Below are 19,653 nucleotides of genomic sequence, written 5' to 3'. Positions count from 1 at the left end.
TTTGTCCTCTGTCTTCTGTCAACACTTCTTCTCCAATAGGAGCTTGTTTCTCTGCTGTGACTTTGAAAAGCATGCCTTCTACTCATGTGGTTTGTGGCGCACGGCTCCTTTCCACTCAGAGAAGCTTTGGGCTGAAAGGTGGCCTCCAAAAATGTGCCCCTCCCTCTTGAACGCCGCTTAAGTGGCTTTGAGCCAGGCACTTGCAACCACAAGCAACACACGATTAAGCTTTCATCAACACAAAGAGGAGGCATTCCTATTAAATGCAACTGCAAACTGATCACAACCAGCAACAAAATGCATCAGCAGAACGATCACAATCAACGGACTCCAAAACATTATCGAAAGTGGTTCCTGCCAACTGTGGTTTAGTATATTTGAGAAGGGACGGTGCAAATGAATTAACGCACACGGTAGGAACATGAGAGAATTAGCCAGAAGGCTATGTTTCATCTGTAGTTCCTGGTGAGGCTGTTAGAAAAGGCTTCCTAGTAGTGGCGTAACGGACCACTGTCAATCCATGATCCGTACGGACCCCCCCTCACGGTTCAGCATGCGTGTGAAACGTGGGTTAATTATACAGTTTAACGTTAACCACTTTTATGCCACTTAAAGCTCTAGGTTATGGTTTAGTTTTTATTAGAAATCCAGACTTCTGGGCAAAGAAAAAAATGTTTGATCTGGAAGGACAGAACAGATTGTTGTTATGAAACTTATATATTCTACTCATACAGCCCTCTGCATCTGAATACTGACTGAAGAGCCATTCACGTGTATAACACACTTATAACAATAAGGTAACCTGTGCACTGCGCTGCTCTTCTTGTATCAGTCGATATCAGTGAACGTTTTACAAAATGAATGTTCCAGGCGAGGGTTCGGCTCCATTGTCCCTCAGTAGGGAGTCACGATGAAGAGCATTCTGCAAGACGCGGTCAGACGTTTTTCACAGCAAACTTTTGGCAACTGATAAATGTGATCTTTAAAGTTCAATGCGATTTAAAAACCCATTTGTTCAGTCGGAGCCAAGAACTGCTCCCCAGGCACATTTCCATGGAAATCCAGTCCTGCAAGTTGCACAACAGGTTACTGCCGGGGTCCCGAGGACGGTCAACGTACGGCGGGGAAATACCGCCCTTTACAGCGCTGTGCTCGTCGGAGTCGGGCCGGCGCTGAGGATTTTATCAGAGGTTTCAAGAAGGCAGAGGATGTGGGCGGAGGAGAGGCGAGTGGATCGTACCATTATTAAGCTATTTATTTCCCATGGATGCTGTTGGCTGACCCTGAGGCCTGACACTCTAAATGTAGAACACGCCGGGTCCCTCGCCTCACTTCACCGGCAGCTGTGAGTTGTCTCTCACTGGCGTCCTCCTCTGACCCTGTGATGCTTGTTTCCTTAGAAATGAATCTGTTGGACCTCTCACATACAATCCGAGGATGGACGTATACGATGAGAAAAAATTAGGAAAAAAGTAGAACTTAAAGAATCTTTCAAACAAGTGTAGAGACACACTATTATGGAGACACTGTTATCCATATCCACACTACATCCCGGCCTGTGTGGGTTTTTCAGTCTTTATATACTACGTCATCTTCTCCGGGCGTCTAACAGTAACACAGATGGGTTTACATTAAGTTACTTGACAGATCGTGTCATACGAACACTAAACGGTGCCTTGGACATCGGTATCAGACAGCGAGGGGCGTGGCAAAGCGTCAGTATTTGACGCCTTGGGAATGAGAACAGGCTGGACAGTCCCTCACAATCATCACAACCTCACAATGGCTTCTTCAGACGTTTCAACAGTTTATTACCGAGACATCCGATATTTCTCAGGTTAACAGAGATATCAGCACTAATCCTCAAGGACAATTCTGACATAGAGTGGACAGAATTTAACGAATTTACGTCATGAAATAAAAGAATGTTAACGCCCTCTAATCAGACCAAACTATGTACCTTCTTACATAGTTCACCATAGTGTAGCCCACACTTAAGTGTTAGCATAGGCTTGTGGAGCCAATGATCTACCAGGATACATTTGGTACTTTATGTAGTGGATAAGTAAAAGTCTACCGAAGGGTTGCAATGTTCCTTCTGAGTGGAAAATCCAATTGGTCAGAAACAAAGGTAAGGGCGTCTGCTGAAAAACTCATCCACCATGGAACTCTTAATGCTTGGACAGCCAGTGTGTCACGTCATCTGGAGGAGATGAGAGTGGCACACAACCAAGATGATCCAGTAGCCCTGCAGTTGGCAGAGAGCCACAGATACAGTATGACTATAATAGGCTTAGTGTGTGTGTGCTAAATGCCAACCACTCCTCCCTGCTCGTTTAGGGCCTGATCTTTGCATTAAGCCATTCTCACAGAGGACATGCATGGCTGGTTGTTTCGTCAGGAGGGAGGCAGAGAGAAGCAGCAGCCCACAGGAGACGCAGTCTGGCTCTTATGGGAATTATGATGTGACCAAATGTTCCAGGTGGAAGAGATTCTTTTCATAGAAAAAAAGGGAAATGCCTGGATTCATTAAGGACACATATTAGATTATTATAATACATATGAATTGGAAATATGGTTCTATGACTATTTATAAAGGGCATTACACTGCCAAGTGAGGTTTTCTGTATGATATTTTGGGCAATCATATACAGTAGTAGCAATTAATGATTACCAATGTAAAGATATAGTGGAGTAATGTCTACCTGAGCAGAGAATGAAGTCACTCTCCCTCTGTGTGTGTTGTAATCTGAGCTTCTCTGTGCTTTGTTGACATAGCCGGGCCGGCCGTGCATGCATGTTGGTGCATGTGATGAGCTCCACTGGCTAGCTAACGGCCGCCGTTCTGCACCGCTCTCATACGGCGGCTACAGCTGATAAGCGTAGCGCCCACCCCACCCTCCGGTTCCCCCTCAGGTAAACACTGTTAGCTCTGTCAGCACTGTTGGCTCTGTCAGCGCAGTCAGCACTGTTAGCTCTGTCAGCACTGTTGGCTCTGTCAGCGCAGTTAGTACTGTTAGCTCTGTCAGCACTGTTGGCTCTGTCAGCGCAGTTAGCACTGTTAGCTCTGTCAGCACTGTTGGCTCTGTCAGCGCAGTTAGCACTGTTAGCTCTGTCAGCACTGTTGGCTCTGTCAGCGCAGTTAGCACTGTTAGCTCTGTCAGCACTGTTGGCTCTGTCAGCGCAGTTAGCACTGTTAGCTCTGTCAGCACTGTTGGCGCAGTTAGCACTGTTATCTGAATCACGTCTCATCTCAATGGAGGCAAGTTCATAGCAAGTCTCAAGTCTCAAGTCTTGATGAAAGACCCAACTTAAGCCTGGCGGTCGTGAGGGGGAGTTCTGACCATTTAAATAATAACGCTTCTCTTCAGAGCACATTAGGGAGGATAGTTGGAGGCAGTGATGGAGTTATTTGAAGCTGACTGATAATTGTTTAAGTTGATAAGACTTAGAGTGGATATTATTCTGACATTTTGCATGCTACTGCCAGAGTGTCTGTGATGTCAGCAGCAGATCGGTACCAACGTAAAAGGTATTAGTATTACTAAAGCCGCCTTCTCTGGGCTATAATGGTTCATTTTGCCTGTCACATGTTCTGCCTTTTTCTTTTTTTCAGAAGGCCTATCTGTCTTGGCTGTCAAATTTGCCACTGCCAAATCTAACAGCACCATCTCCAAGACATTACTCTCTGCCCATTACAGAGCCTTTAAAACGACTTCAGTCATATGCTGAAGGCCAGGCAGCAGCGAAGCTTCAGCTGAAAACTCATATTCCACATTCAGAAACACAATTAAAAGGCAATTTGGAGCAGGAAATCAATACATGGACTGTAGTCTGGCATTTCCATTATTAATGAGGACAAGCTGGGCTCTTAAATTCCTTTAAACTCATTCTACATCATGTATTTACAATGCTTCCAGTATTCATAACGCCATTACAGCACCGCAAAGTCAGAAAACACAACCAAATAGTCACTCAGAACACAGGGAAAATTAGTTTCACTTCACTTCATGAAAATAATCTAACAACGTAGTCTGTTTTATTGAAATATTTTGGTTGCATGCTTCAGATGTTATGCATTATTACTTGAATTGGTGAACTATAATCAATGCTGGTTTATCAGCAAATATCTGCAATAACAACCGAACCACACAATCAGAATGTTATAATGAAAAAATAAAAAAAACCATCTTCCAACGCCACTGACGGATCAACTTCAGTAAGGAGTCACCATGGTAACAAAGAGTGTGTCCCAGGTCTGAGCTGTGTGTGCCCATCACTCATCATCACTCATCATCACTCATCCTGTGTGACTTGCAGCATCTCTGTGTTTGATTGTTGTTTCTCTCTTCGCAGCATGTTTTCTACACTCTGTCCATGCACAGTCAAATTGATGAAGTTGTTTTCATCATTGCCTAGGTAGCTGCACTTGCATTGAGCTTTCAGGGCCACCATAGTTTAGGGTTACAAGATAGAGCGGTCACAGTGGAGGCTGGCAGCTCTTAATACACACAATAGTCTAATATAACATGTTGACGCCACCAGGCAGCCTTTGCACTAAATCACCCTTACCAGTTCGGGCCGTAATTGATGCACCCAAATAATGTCTTTGATACTTAGAAGGACGTCAAGATAAAATGCTCTGGGAGTGTGATGACATAGACCGAAGAGACCCACACAGGCCAGGAGGGTCAAACAAACACAGGACTTTCAGCCCGGAGACGAGAGTTATTTAAAGTGTTTATCGTACTTATTTTAAGCCCAACACTTGATGTTGTCCTAAACCAAACTAAGTGGTTTTGTTGTCTAAACCTCAGCCAGTGTTTTTGTTTAAATTCACAACATTAATGTTCACATTAATGTTTCTTGACGTGCTGGGCTACCCAGCGTGTTAGAAAGAGACGCCGAGGCTCCTGACCGAGCGCCAGTGTGCCGGCTGGTCTCATCCAGCATCTGTAGCTCTGCCTACAAAAAAAGTAATGCGCCGTAGTTGGTAGATATCCTGCAGAAATATTTCATATGTAACCCACATACAAGTATGAGTCCTGCAAAAGCACACACAGGGTGGAGTGTTCCAACAAGCGGCCATCTTTCAGCCAGGAGAGCGCTGTTCGTTCCCCATGTGAAGCGAGAAGTCAACCCCGTAACCTGTGTACTTAACGGCACAATAACGGCAGTAATGGCAGATCCACAGTTATTTCAACCCAAACAAAGATCTTTAGTTTTGTTGCCTAACATTCCCAAACTGTTTAAAAACCCAACATCCAAGCCAGGAAGTACAGTAGACCAAATTAAAGTAATAAAACATCATTAGAAGAATTAACTGCAGAAGCTGAATCCCATAATTAAGACCTATTCAGTTACAATTTGACAATTTTGACTTTCCTCTACCTTTCTCCAAAAAAAAATCCAACTCATGAATCTCATCTAGTGTATGTGTGGAAGGAGCAGACTGTGCTTCCCTAAGCATGGTAACCAGGTTACATGTATGTGCGCTATAGAATCCGTCTCTCAGACCAGCCGTGACTATCCAACATCCTCCAGGCTACTGAATAATTGGTGGAATAAAGTGTATCGGTTATGAGCTCATCCGTTCACGGGTGGTTTAGCTCAGAGTGTATTTTTCATTCAATTACTCCGATAAAATGATGCCACAGTAAACAGGAGATGCTGCTTTTCAACAGGCGCTGCAGAGGCCCGTGGCGGCACAGCCCGCTCCGCTCCGACACCGAGCCAGGGAATCCGGCGCTGTCTGCTGCTAACACGCTACGCTAACGGCCTGGTCCTGCTGCTTGTCACTCGGCGTGCCAGTCGCAGAGAAGCCTCGTCACTTCACGGTGGCTTTCTCGCATCCTGTGTGAATATGAAGTCTGCCGTTGTGATTTTTGGACTGAAGCTGCTAAAAAGACAAAATCTGGTTTTCATCCATATCTAAATTTTGACATTCACCAGCTTGTTGATAATAGGATCTCGTGGTTTTTCCGAGAACTGAAGAGCTGCCAGGTTTAAAAAGCCAGGGAAACAGCATTTAAGGCATTTACAAAGCAGGCGTGGGACGAATTAACAAAACGAAAATACTAAATATTCGCAAATATCTGGATCAAACCTATTCATACTGGCATCGATGTGAATTTGCAACAGTTAAAAGACTTTTTCAATGAAAGGTTGGATTAGATTTGTGCAGGCAGAGGACCAGCTACCATCCTACTGACCGACGGCTGAGATAAACTACTGTAAGACATTTTATTGAGTTTCCTTTGAGTGAAATGATCGAAGAGAATTTGCCTCTGGTAAACAGTTACACAGTGTAAATGTTTAGGGCTTTTATTGTGAAAGGTAGGAAGAGAACGCGTTGATCTGGTCTGCGATGCCTTTGTCAAGGTTGAACGGAGTACCGCCATCTTGGTTCAGACTACGAAGCCTCCCTGTTGTTCTCCACTATAGTGCACATTTGAAAATGTTGGTTCCGACAAACGTGATTGGTTGATGCCTTTTATTTGTTTTTATTTATTCTGTGCAAAGATTGAATGGGATCTCACTTATTGCACATTTTGATTTCTGAACTTGTATTATCCATGGCACCAACTGGTGTTTTAGTGTTGCCACAATACAGTTTAACGTGACAGGTCAGTGGTTATAGTCTACCTCAGATGAAGGGTAAGCAGATGGAAAATGACCGAGGGGAAAAGGACGTCCCAAAAATGTCCGGGCCTTAATGCTATTCCAAAGTCACAACTTTTCTTCAACAAAACTATTCCTCAACTCATGAATTTACAGCCTATTGTTTCACGTCTCATTGTCACCCACGGCAGCACACTTGTCTTGCGGGCCTGTTTCTCATTTGGGCTCAATAATTTAATGGTGTCTAGGCATGCGGCCAGGCAGTCAAATGTTGTGTGAGGCGGAATAAAGCTGTGTTTCGGAGGCAATTCACAATGACAAGTGACAACAGTTTCACACAAAGTGTCTTCTCCGCACAGAGACTCATTAGGCTGTGGAGTTGAGAGGGAGCAGCCATGCAAATCAACCTCGCATCAGTCAAAGTGACACGCAAACAATCTGGCTCCGTACTTCTGGACACCCAAGGTAGAAACACTGCAATGCCTTTCACAGTTCTCTTACGAGCCTTCCCCTGAGGAGTGGGCCGCTCCTCATGCAAAGTTCTTCAATAACAAGACAGGCTTACATGGGGGAAAAGGGAATCTACTTAGTTGTGCAGAGCAAGATAAAGTTTGCCTCCAGCAGAAATAAAACAGTAGTCATTATTACTAATACAGGCAGAATAAAAAAGCGCCCAATACTGCCTTGCACTTCATTCGAAAAGGAGCATTTTGGTTCAAATCTTCTTCGAGATCCAGTCTTGAACTGAAATGGGTTGTTGGGTAAGAATTGCAAATGACCAAATATCATGACATTAATAGAGGCTACACTTTAATTCCACCAAGCAAGACTCCCCGCCGGATTGGCAAACTCTGCGTTGCTGCCGTTGCACAGGTTATACCCGGTGGCGTGAGTGACGGAGTGACAGGTGCACTGAGGTCGCTCTTCTTCTTTCCATTTTATGGCAGGTGGCAACCAGTGTTAAGGTGCATCATCGACTAGACTGAGGTTGTTGATCTGCAAAGGGGCTTTTAGATTAAGGGAAGCCATTGACAGAAAAAAGAAAGACCCTGTGAAACCATAGAGGAGCATAGACCTATGTGCCAGGTTCCCTGATTATTATCATATTATAAAAAACGGTCTTCTTAAAGCGTTATCACACAAGCTATTAAAACTCTCCTATGTAAACAGAAATAGCATATTTACATGGCCTATCGAGTAAACACTATACAGACGATGCGGGGAAGAGCAAATGTTTGCTCATTGAGCAGCTCTCCTGCCCTATCATACAGAAAACGCTGCCAGTTCCCCAGTGCTGCTCTCTGACGAGGCCTGTCAGCAGAACCTGTCAGCCGTGTACCGCCGGTAAATTCCCGCTTCCCGCGGTGCAACAGAGAGAGCCGGCAGAAGTCTGATACATGGCTGCACGGAGGCAGGAAGCGTCTCTGAAGAGCCAGCTCGCTGCTTTCACAGGTCAGACATACGGCGGGACAACGAGAAGATGTGCCAAAGCAGCTCACATTTCAGACTTTTAGTGCTCGTCACCTGGCAATTTCTTTGTGGGAATACTTTTTGAAAAGTGTAGTCTGTAAACTCAGAAGTTGGTTGTCGCTCAAACAGTCAGCGGTTCTTCATTTAAACCAACAGCCATTCAGTTAAGCCAGGAATCCACTCGTCAACAGGATAAATGGTTTGGCCATTACGGAGCCTGCTGTGAGGGAGTTGATGTTTTAATAGGCTGTTTTAATTCCAGCCTATTTTTTTATCATTCAATCAATACCAACAGACTGACCGTCTTGTTAACTCTTGCCTAGACCCAAGTGACTGGATCCCAGAATAATAATAATCCATTATAAATGGATGAACGGTCATTTTGAGAGTGAAGTATTCCTTCACCCCAGCTAAAAAATCCCATTAGCCAAATAGGTGCAGTGGCTACACTAGCATTCCTCCTAAGAGTCCCGGTAGCTGTATGAGCTGGCTCCAGGGTTCGAACGCATATTTCTTTTTTTTTTTAATAACCGGCTTTATTGCTAGCCATGCTAACCCTCTCCGCACACAGCTTCAACTCAATGTTGCTGTTGTCGCTGACCAGGAATCCGCAAGCAGGTCTACCGTCTCCAGCGTTTCATTTGTGCTCGCTATAGTGCTGCTGACTCGCACTTCAATCACCTTGCTGTGCTGAACCTCACCCAAAAAACAATAAGTTCAAGCATTTGTTGAGACGTAAAAAACATAAAAAAATGATAATAGCAGTAGTTCATCGAACAGCTGAAGAGCTTGCTTGACTGTTAAAGTGACTGTATGTTTATAGTCAAAAACACATTTTCCCAAAAGAGAAAAACAAACCGTTCCCCAACTCCCCCTCAAGACATGAGAATCCATACGTCAAACCCTCTGCCAAGAACAGCGCATCTCAATCGCGACGGAGCTTTACATTCTCGTGGACCGATCAATTTACTGTCAATAGCAGTCTGCCGGCACGTGCGCTGCAAATCCAATACATGCAACTGAGCCCAAGTGCCGGGCCCAATGGAGCTTTGAGCAGCAGAATAGTAAATGACAACAGTTCAATAAGTCATCACAAAATAATTTTCTGCAATTAACTCAAACTGAGTGATTGATGATACATAACGATGTGAGAGTATGTGTGGGTGAAGTTTTCCCTTTGAGGTGGGTTTTTTTTTTCTTTCAGTCTGCAGACTTTTGTTTGTGTGATCTTCAGTATGCTAGGAAGGAGAAGACACAGTGGCAGAGTTTAGCATCACTAAGATATGCATTTAAAACCACACAGCCAGGTGGAATATTTCATTACCTTCCCCTTTCCCCTCCATAAACGAATACCCACAAATAGTCGGCCAGTCCGGCAGAGGCTGAGTGATCCGAACTTCCAAATGGAGAGCGGGATGCAGGGTTCCTGCTGCCACTTGTGTTTGTTCTTATAAATAATACATTGTTGTCTCCTGCTCCTTGTTCATGATCCACAAAATTGCCTCCCACATGAGTGTGGTAGCAGTACCCGAACGCTGCGTGAAAAGCCGGAAGGAGGGAGGCGAAGAAACAGGGAATAAACGGATTCTATTTTGCAAATCATCATGTGTATGCGACCCTGGGGAGTTGCAAATCCAAAAAGGCAAGCAGTGTCGGGGAAAAGGAAGGTTACGGCATACTAGCCATAAAGTGAGCTCGGGCTGGATGAAAACATTGTGAGTGTTTGAATACAAATGTTTGCGCCCTGACAAACTATCGCTATTCTACGGACTCTCAGCAGCTCTAAAGTACATCATTTAACTGTACTGATGATCTTATGGCATCTTCATGTTAGTTATGGTGATTGGTAAAACTCTTAACTTGTTCACCACAAGTTACTGTTGATCCTTCAACATGATACATGATAGATAGCGATCAAGACAGCGAGTGCATCAGTCGATCATGTTAAGTAAATGCGACTCATGCAATAGCCGTTTGATTAGGGTTTCTTTTTAGAACCTTCATGGAGAAGCCACAGTCATAGTACACTCTGTATTCAGCAGGCAGGACAACATGTTCTCGTCCCAACGCGTCACATGCTGAGTCATGGTCACTTTCTAACACACTGGGTGGCCCAGCGCGTCAAACTATGATGCTCCACTACGGTTGACAGTCAACACGTGGTTTATAAACACTAGTTTATTGAGGGAGGTCAATGTCGGTCATGTCTGATTCAGCCCGTAAGCGCCGCTGCGAGTAGGACACCGAGTGCCAAAGGGACCCCAGAATGGCCCCAAAAAAGGCATCAAGAGTTGAGGGCAGACGTCTGAAAAACAACAAATTTAGGGACATGTACAGATCCGTCGGACAAAACGTCCATGGGCCGGTAGATTGTATATCATTCGTGAATGCTTGTGTGCGCAGCTGTCTGTCTACGGCTAATCTCACATTCTTCTGGACCCATCAGACCCAACAATTTATTGAGCGTTTTATACCGTTATCGACTGCCGACTCCTCAGTGTGTGTATATGCAACCATGCGTGGATGCACTGTGTGTATGTATGTGTGTGTAACTATCGCACAGCAAATGACTGAACCGACGTCTTCTCACGTCGCTGTGAGCAGCCTAAATGTGCCTCAAGTGCCTTGGAATGGAGCGTCATTAAATACCTTTTGAAAAGTGCTTTGTTGAAACGCTTGCTATAATTCTATATAAGTCTACAGGTTCAGCTCAGCCGGAATTAACATTTACATCAACCTTACTCAGCGGGTCTGTTCATATGCAATCAGTTAGTGCATAGCAGCCTGCGGTGAGTTTGCGGTTTACGAAACTCAACACACAGCAGGACTGACAGTTCTGTTCAGAGGAAGTGTGAAAACGGTCAATGTGAGCGTGACACAGTGAAGTGCAGTTAAACTGCACAGAACCGGTGCGGACAGCTGCATAGATTAAAACAAAAGTGTGTATGCTTGGACTGGGGGTAATTGTATTCATTCAATGGACATTACAGTAGTTAGTGGTCGTAGTTGCTGCAGACACACCTGGCGGATATTGTTGGTTTGATTTGTCACAGTAAGTCATCACTATCAAATGTATTCAATGTTTCAGCACACATTTATGAAATCAGAACTGGTGTTAATGGAGTACGATTTAAGTGATTTAACATATAACCTGTTTGATTCAATGTATAACTTTTTAAAAAATGCACTCTGAAAGCCCCTGGAAATAATGTGAGCAAAACTACCCGAATATTCAGTTGGTTTCCGGAGCTTTCTCTGGTAATATTCTTTGCTCGAATAAAAAAGCTCTATTGCAATGAACTCTGACCGCTTCCAGTGATTTCTTTGAACGTTTTCGGAACTTCAATAGCAGTGAAATAACAGAACAGACTAAATGTTGGAGCAGTAGTTTAGACTTCATCAACTGGCCCAGCCTGAGCTTCTGCTTTCCAGGAATTCCTGCACTACTGAGTGTACCTTTCTAGTTTGGTACGTAATATTGATCTTGCCAAGTTTCATGGTTGCCTTGGGTTCAGTTGTGAATCACTTTTTAATTAGAATGTGGCTGTGGATTTATGTGCTGAGGCTGCTGACTGGCTTAGAGCTAAACGGCTCCTTTTGGACGTTTTCTGCTGGTATACATGACCGCTGGAAGCAGCTTCTTGGCTGCTGTTGGATTCATTCATATTACAGGGTTAAGTCAAGTCAATTCTATATATATAGCCCAAAATCTCAAATCTGCCTCAAGTGTTCTGGAATGAGGTTGGTGTGTGTTTTTGGAGTGCAACCAGTACCAAGATGTTGCCTAAGCTGACGAGCTGAAGAAGGGTGCAACCGCAGTGCTTCAGGCTGAACAACAACCATTGTATAATTTAATTGCAGGATTTTTTCAATCCCTTGTAATTTGTACAGTATTTAGTTTGGTAAGCACTTTAAGTGAGAACATGTCATTTTGGACAGTGTGTTCCCATTTATTTCCAATCAGTCATTAAATACCTTTTGAAAAGTACTTTGTTGAAACCCTTGATATAATTCTATATAGGTCCACAGGTTCAGCTCATTTACATCAACCGTACTCAGCCGGTCGGTTCACATGCAATCAGTTATCAGTGGTGGGCCGTCAGGGCCGGCACAGCCTTCTCTGCTGGCGGTCTAAACACAATCACAAAATTATAGCTATTTTATAATTTAATATTTTTTCACAAATACACTACATGTATTCTAATTATTTTCCCCATTAGCTTATTTTCTCATTGCACAGCTCCTGTCTTCCTCAGTGCTTCCAGTGCAGCTTGTTTTAAGTAGAGCTGTTATCTAATCAGATTTCGCCCCTATGTCTCTAGGTAAGAAGAGAGGCCCGAGGCCCTCTCGGAAGCCTTTGCAGTTTAAGTAAATGCGGACGATATTGTTGATTGTCATAGTGTTCAACCAATCAGGTTTATAATTTGACATGTTGGCCGTATTCATTGACGTGTCGGAGCCTTCTAGGTGGCCTACAAGTACATCAGCATTAACGTGTGGTGTGATCGGTCAGTGGACTAGCGTCACTGTTGTGAAGCTTGCTAGCAGAACTTTGGAGTAGTACAAGTTTTTTTTACCTAGCTTTGTTTTTTAACACTCAATGGCTGTAGGAGGAGGAGAAACGGATTTCTGTTGAAGCACATTTCAAGAAAAGCTGGACATCGTAAGAACGGGTCGGCCAACCCCACAGCTAGCAGCCCTGACCGAGCCAGGAAAAGGATTTGTACCAACGGTATTTCCGGCTATCAGCGTCGGAGAAGCGTTCCACATTTCATGGCTGGGAATGCGTTTCATTTGCAACTGAGCGTCTTGGTGTTTGGAGCTAACCAAGGCAGCGACAAGACACCATAGCACGACAGGACACTTACAAGCTACGGTACTTTAGAAAACTTTTGCTGAGACCCGAGTGGATCTACAACTCAACGAACACGTTCTCAGGAGGACCGCTGACTGGAACTGAAACACACCGATGTTCTGTACAACCGAGGTATTAAACTCTTTGTAATCAAAGAAAGGAGGATATACTTTGTCTTTAAGTGAACAGCAGCTTTGGTAAGTGAAGTGCTTTTGTTTTACATCTGCAGTAGCATTACTACTGTGTTCATTTGTCTATGGTGTCGTTTTTATGACTCGTGCTCTTTAGTGTGTGGATGAATACGTGTTTTAGTGCTGCAGTGTTTCTGGACTGATTTGTCATGCTTTGTTGTCATAGAAATATATGTGACTGGTGCTTGTGAGATGGTTCTTGTCATTGTGTTAATTACATTGATTTTGACTATATGCATTGTCCGATAATGACGACGCATCCCATCATGCACGTAGTCATGTATCTGTTAGTGTATTTGTAGGTGTTGAGCTTCATTTTTACACAAAATAATAACCTGTAGGGGTTAGGGTTCAGACATTTGGTTCTGTTTGGGCTTTTGTTTTCTTTTACAAAGCAGGAATTACGGTCTGGAGAAATGGGGTACAATGTTGTTCTTCCGTGGTGGGCGTGTCAGACAGCACGTTGTCTCTTACGTTGGGGGGGTTGCCATGTTGAGCGCAGTGGCTTCACCGAGAGAACATTATATTTCCCACAATTTAAGCTTCTGCATTCTCCAAATGCAATAGTATTATTCAAAGGTATTGTTTGATTTGTAATGCGTACCGAACCGTGAGCCTCGTACCGAACGGAAATATGAATATGTGTATTGTTACACCCCTAATAACCGTAGCTGTGGCACCATAATTAAGTTATTAGGAGGTGGATCAACTGTAGCAGGACAGCAGTGAAGGCCCAGGTATAAAACACACAGCCCGCCAGTGGTTACTACATAGCAGTGTGTTTCTAAAATATCGAAGAAGTCAAATGGATTTGAAAAGTCAAATCCATTTTACGGAGCTGTGTGTGGTCTGGTAAAACCTCTCCTACATACAGCTTGATGAGGCGAGAGTGAGCGAGAGCGGTACAGGGAACACAGTCCCTATGGAGAGCTGGCATTTGACGAGCAACCAGTTCACACAGACACAGGGAGACAACAGTTCAGTGTTTGATGGATCCTGTGTGATTAATTGTGTTTAAAAAAAAATGTGTTTATCCGTCTCGTTTGCAAAATCGCAACTTTTCTGTATTTGCACAGCAGGGAGGTCCGCTGCATCACATCAAGTGTTAATACTTCCTCCTCGAACTGAACCAAGAAATGAGTCTGCATAGCACTATGCAATGAAGCGTGTACAGACAGAAGCTCCACCACTAAATACAATATGACAACTGTGCCGTGGCCATTAAACTACATTGTGTAGTGTTCTACAGTTGATCGTCATGACCAAAAAGCTCCTTTAGAGACAGGAGCATCACAGAGTATTCTCTTTAGCCTTTGGAATCCTAGGCTTTTTAGGTATGTCAAATTGTGCTACTACATCAATTGGCATATCAGGGGGGATATTCATGTTCTAGGACATTGTTTGAGATATTTGCCTGTATGTCCGATGGATTTTATATGAATTGATAAAGGAGAGTGTCAGTGTTCCAGTGATGGGACATTCTGAACCTTACTCCTGTCAAACACATGTACACATTAGATAGCGTAGAATTCAAATAGGCTCATTTTCATGCATTTTGTAACGGTTATTGTTATTAACTTGCTTTATTATTTATTTGAACTTAACTTATTAAGCTTGGTCAGTGGACTGGCCCCACACTTGAACCTATGACGCAGTCACTTTTCACTCTTTACATGCAGTGTCTCCACAGAGGAAATGTACTGTTTTTGCTTGTTCCAGCAGCAAAACTACTTTGTTAATTTAGGAATATTGGGGTTTGGGTTTAACTACTTTGAGTGGTCCAAAGACTAGAAAGGTGCTTTATGAATGTCCACTAACATTACCATAACTGTGATGTCTGTGTGCTCGATTTTGACTGGGCTGTAATTCGGAGGAAAAGCACTGCCATTTTTTTATTTTTGAAATCAGGTTTCTGTGAGAATCTCTGAGTGGGGAAATGAATGATTCTCATTTTCTCCTGAGTGTAGAGTGCTCACACGGGATTGTAATTGCTGACACAGCCCCTGTGATGAATTCCTCTCTGCTAAATTATAAAAGGGAAATTACACAATGTGTTCATTGCAGCCATAAAGCAACTAGTCCCAATAATGAACCTGTTGATTAGAAACACTGCCCTCCGAGGACCCCCACGTGTGGGGCTCAGAGGCTTCATCCTGCCCCTGCATGGCCTGCATACTGACAACTGCTCCCAACATGCATCAGCACGGCGTTCTCAAATCATGTCGCTGCAAGACCTGCCGTTTGTTTTTACTTCAACACACAAACACATGGTTGTCGTTCATTTTGCAACTGTCAGGACAATCAGCAATGCCCCGTAAAAAGCAAATGCCTGCCTTCAAGGAAGCACTTCTCGCTGATAAAAAAAAACACGTCTTATTACACAAAGAGGGTGTGAAGGTCTCACAGAGCTTCACAGAGCTAAATCATGCAATGTTCAGTCCCACCAGGTAGAAACACAAATGTGTTTATAGGTGAACGGCCTCACTTGAAAGTGTGTGTGTGTGTGTGTGTGTGTGTGTGTGTGTGTGTGTGTGTATATTCTCATTCTGAACTCGTCACATGCTGACGCTTGATCAGGTCCGTATCAGTGGTATAACAACCATGCTGATGGGACATTCTGAGCATTACTGTCAAATACATGTACGCAGTAGATAGTGTAGAATTGAAATAGGCTAATTTTCATGCATTTTTTTTTACTGTTACTAACTTATTAACTTATTTCATCATTTATTTAGCTTAACTTAGCTTTAACTTAATAAGCTTGGTCAGTGGCCCCACGCTTCAACCTATGACGCAGTCACTTTCCACCTTTTACATGCAGTGTCTGTAGAAAATCCCAAATGACTCTCCAGCCTTTCTTTAACTGCCAGGCATCACTGGTCACATTTGAGTTTGTGTCTCAAGGCCAGACTTAATTCATTTACCTTCAGCCGAGTAATAATGTTAAACCCATTTCCCTTTCGGACTAGACTAATATGAGATTCCATTTTCTTAATGTTCCTACTAAACCTTTCACCTCTACCCAGTTTGCCGTCCCCACATACGCTGTTGTGCTCATTACACGTAGCCGACTTGGTTCAGCGGCATCCTCATGGGAGAACCAAAGAAGCATCATTGCATCAGCCAGGCTCTAGTCAATTTATGCACATCTTTTTCTAATCTCCAACCCCAGCCATGACCTCCACCATGTCTGAGTCAGTGGTCAGAATATCGTTGACCTTTTAATGGATGCAGGGTATAGCTGTGTAGAGCAACTGAGAGTAAATACACAGGCACAGTGGTCACGACTGAATCCAACATTCTGAGAAATATGTAAAGTGTAAAAGTGAGCCGACATCCTGGCGTCACCTCTGGGCTCGCCTCTGTTCCAATCGCTTCTGTAACTCAGGGATTCTGTCATGGTTTTTACAACAGAGTGAAGCCTGGTCCTGGGGTTTATTGACCATATTTAATTATGTATGAGTATTTCCTACAGCACTGGCTGTAAAAACTCGCACCCTTTATTTTCCCTGGTACCTCTCCTCCCAAGTCATCTAACGCTTTAGCTGTGTAATGTGACCGTTTTTTACCCCTTTTTAAAACACCACATATATTTATTTAAGAATACATTTCAACTCTGTTTAACTAATTCTGCATGATTGGTCATATGAAAAAAAAATCCATTAAAATATTCTTATTTTTTTAAATAACATTCATAGTTTAATACACTTCACTTATAAACCAGAGAATTAGTTTGAATTACATCAAATGCAACAAGTCACTTGGTTTTAGTGGTACCGAGTCATTTAGAAATGAATATAATTTTGGATAATTGCATGACATAAACAGTTTTGTCTGTTATCAATCATTAGTCTACAGGTTAAGGTGAGTGGCTGACAATAGTTTGAATAAATAAGCAACACACAGGCCCAAAGCCTCTCCTAGTGAAAGCAGATGGCACTAACGTGATGCCATGCAGGGCTGACTGCCTGTTGCCCTGCTGCTATTTGATTGGCTGGTTTGCCAAGTGCTATCGTTGTGAGTTGCTCGTCGTTGGCAGAAGTTATCATTTATTTTAAAGAAGATAATAACAGCAGATACCATGAAGGATGTGGATTTTCTTCTGATCTATAGCATCAACATGAAAGTCTGCCTTTTGAAAAAAAAAAGAAAAGCTTGAGATTTAACACATCGGTGCACATCAGATGGGGGCCATTGTTATAAACCAAACCTCTGGTAAAAATATTCAGATTTAACAAGGAGCGATTCTCCAGGTTGCTGCTTCCTGTGTGTGTTTTTCAGAGGAGACGGTACCTGGAGATGCTTTTAGGATCTCAAGCATCTTTCTGAGAGGATTACAAAACAACTTGGTAAAAGAGCTACCCTAATTAGCAGCGCATGTGTCTGTACCAGGTTTTATTAAAAGCTAATACCAACAACGCCACCATGGGACTTTAACCCAAAGAATAAATAGTAAGAATCTCAACTATCTCACCACCTATTTCCTCCCCTTCTCTACAAAAAGGAAGCCCACAAACACAATACTCTTTATTATTAAATGTTCTAAAAATATGAATGTTTCACTGATGAAAAAATCTTCAATAAAATGTGCACCACTAATTAGGAGAGAGGCTGCATCTGAACACAGGAGGGGTTATTAAACTCTATTCTATCTAACAGGAGACAAAAGAATTAAAAATAAACTGGTAGTAAATAACACGCAAAAGCACACGAGGAAGGGGAATATATAAGAGTACAACAGAAAGTACTCACTTGTGGTACGATAAGCCCCGCTGACACCTCCCACTCAATAGAGGCAACGGCAATTACCACAACTATAAAGCCTATTAAATAACCCTATTAATCTGAATGGAGCTGAGCACCTAGTTAAGTATAGCAAGAGCTGTGACAATAAACAGACACCCTGAGCAGAACGGCTAGCTCGAGCAGCCATAGCCAACCAGCAAATAAACAACGAAAAAAACACGTAAAACCAAAACCAAAGAAAGGCAAAACAATGTGAAGGCAAAGCTGCAACCATAGACTTTAGATTAGAAGTGGACGTAGTCATCGTGGCGTCACCCGTTGGTTGTGGAGCGATCAACTTGGATCACGGCTGTAGCCTTGTTGGTTTATTTCAGCCATGTTGGTTTATGCGGAGAAGTGATGCTGAGACGCTGTATCCGGCTCTGGTAGCGATAGTGACCTGTCAATCACAGTAGGCCCGCCCTAAAGCATACTCTGCTTTATGGTCTGTTTGACTCTAATTACTGAGGTAATAAATCAAGAGAGAAGTAGAGCCATTTTCTCATACACTTCTATACAACCAGAGGAGTCGCCCCCTGCTGGTCAGCAGAGAGAATGCAAGTTTTAAGACACTTCAGCTTTACTCTGCAGAACCTCTGCCTTTAGCCTGCAAACTAAATCGAGGAAAAGCTGCAACTAAATGCAGGCTGACAAGACAAGTAGGCAGTGGCAATCTAGAGTCTTGGGACAGCATGGCAATCCGGAACATCACCCTTAAACCGGAATCAGACCGTGAAGTTCACAGCGGCGGGGGAGGAGGAAGACGATGAGGAGGAGAAGAGGCTCATTGGTTAGACCACACAGAGACGCGCTAAGGACCCGCCCCTTTAACCAGCACAGTGTGACACACACTAACGGGGAACTGAGCAGTACAACAACCAGCTGAGGAGATCAGGTATGTGCCCAGCGGGATGATCACTATTTGATTGTGTTTTCCACAGAAAACGCTTATTTTGATCTGGCAACAAAGTGTGATTTTTGTCAGTAAGCAGCACCGTAAACTGCTGTTCACTGGAATTTGTAGGCAGCACAGAACTTTTACTCTGTGAAGGCGAACGATTGAGAAGAGTGGGATGAGGAGCTTGTATGTGTGTGTGTGTGTGTGTGTGTGTGTGTGTGTGTGTGTGTGTGTGTGTGTGTGTGTGTGTGTGTGTGTGTGTGTGTGTGTGTGGATGGGACTCCTCTGGAGCTGCTCACATTAACACCAATATAATGAGAAAACCAAACCAGTGAGGAATCTATGAATTCAGCTTTGGATTTGATAAATCTTCTGGACACATCTTTGAATCATCGGTGCAGCAGAAGGTGCGTATTGCCAATTCTCTCAGTGATGCTCATTTTTTAAAACTGGTGCAATAATAATGTCTATAAGTCGAAATGTATCTGAAGAGAATCTTAGCAGCAGTCCTGTATTTCAGTCACATACTCTCTGCAGACCCCATGGCAGCTAATGGATCCTACCTGTCTGTGAACGGGTTGACATACGGGCAGAGCTCAGAGCTGTGTGGATAATGTTAGTACTCACTCTCTGTGTGAGAAGGCAGCACCAGTCTGGCCAGCAGCAGGAGATGAAGAGCTCCCCTGGTAAGAGGCCACAGCCCTCTGAATCTCAGGTCCATGGTGCGACTGCTGGTGCGCTCTCCTCTGGTCCTGACGCTGCTGCTGATCGGCTACGACCTCACGCAATCATAGAGGGACACCTGCAAGGAGACGAGAGAGCCCACGTTACAA

At 43.5% G+C, this 19,653-nt stretch overlaps 1 protein-coding gene across 12 annotated transcripts in view; it reads right to left on the bottom strand.

Annotated features, from left to right (window-relative positions):
* ptprfa (protein tyrosine phosphatase receptor type Fa) overlaps positions 1 to 19,653 on the bottom strand; it is a 292,124-nt gene that overhangs the window by 195,806 nt on the left and 76,665 nt on the right. For all 12 annotated transcript variants that reach the window (XM_068707781.1, XM_068707787.1, XM_068707783.1 and 9 more), the window contains exon 2: positions 19,448 to 19,622. In XM_068707781.1, the coding sequence (XP_068563882.1) occupies positions 19,448 to 19,541 (94 nt within the window). In that variant the 5' untranslated portion in view covers positions 19,542 to 19,622. The remainder of the gene's footprint in view (positions 1 to 19,447; positions 19,623 to 19,653) is intronic.

The sequence above is a fragment of the Cebidichthys violaceus genome, unplaced genomic scaffold (genome assembly GCF_023349555.1).
Source record: "Cebidichthys violaceus isolate CVI_PGR_0920_01 unplaced genomic scaffold, fCebVio1.0.p SCAF_13, whole genome shotgun sequence".
Classification (NCBI taxonomy): domain Eukaryota; kingdom Metazoa; phylum Chordata; class Actinopteri; order Perciformes; family Stichaeidae; genus Cebidichthys; species Cebidichthys violaceus.
Note: the sequence above shows the minus strand (reverse complement) of the source record. Positions and strands in the feature narration are given on the sequence as shown.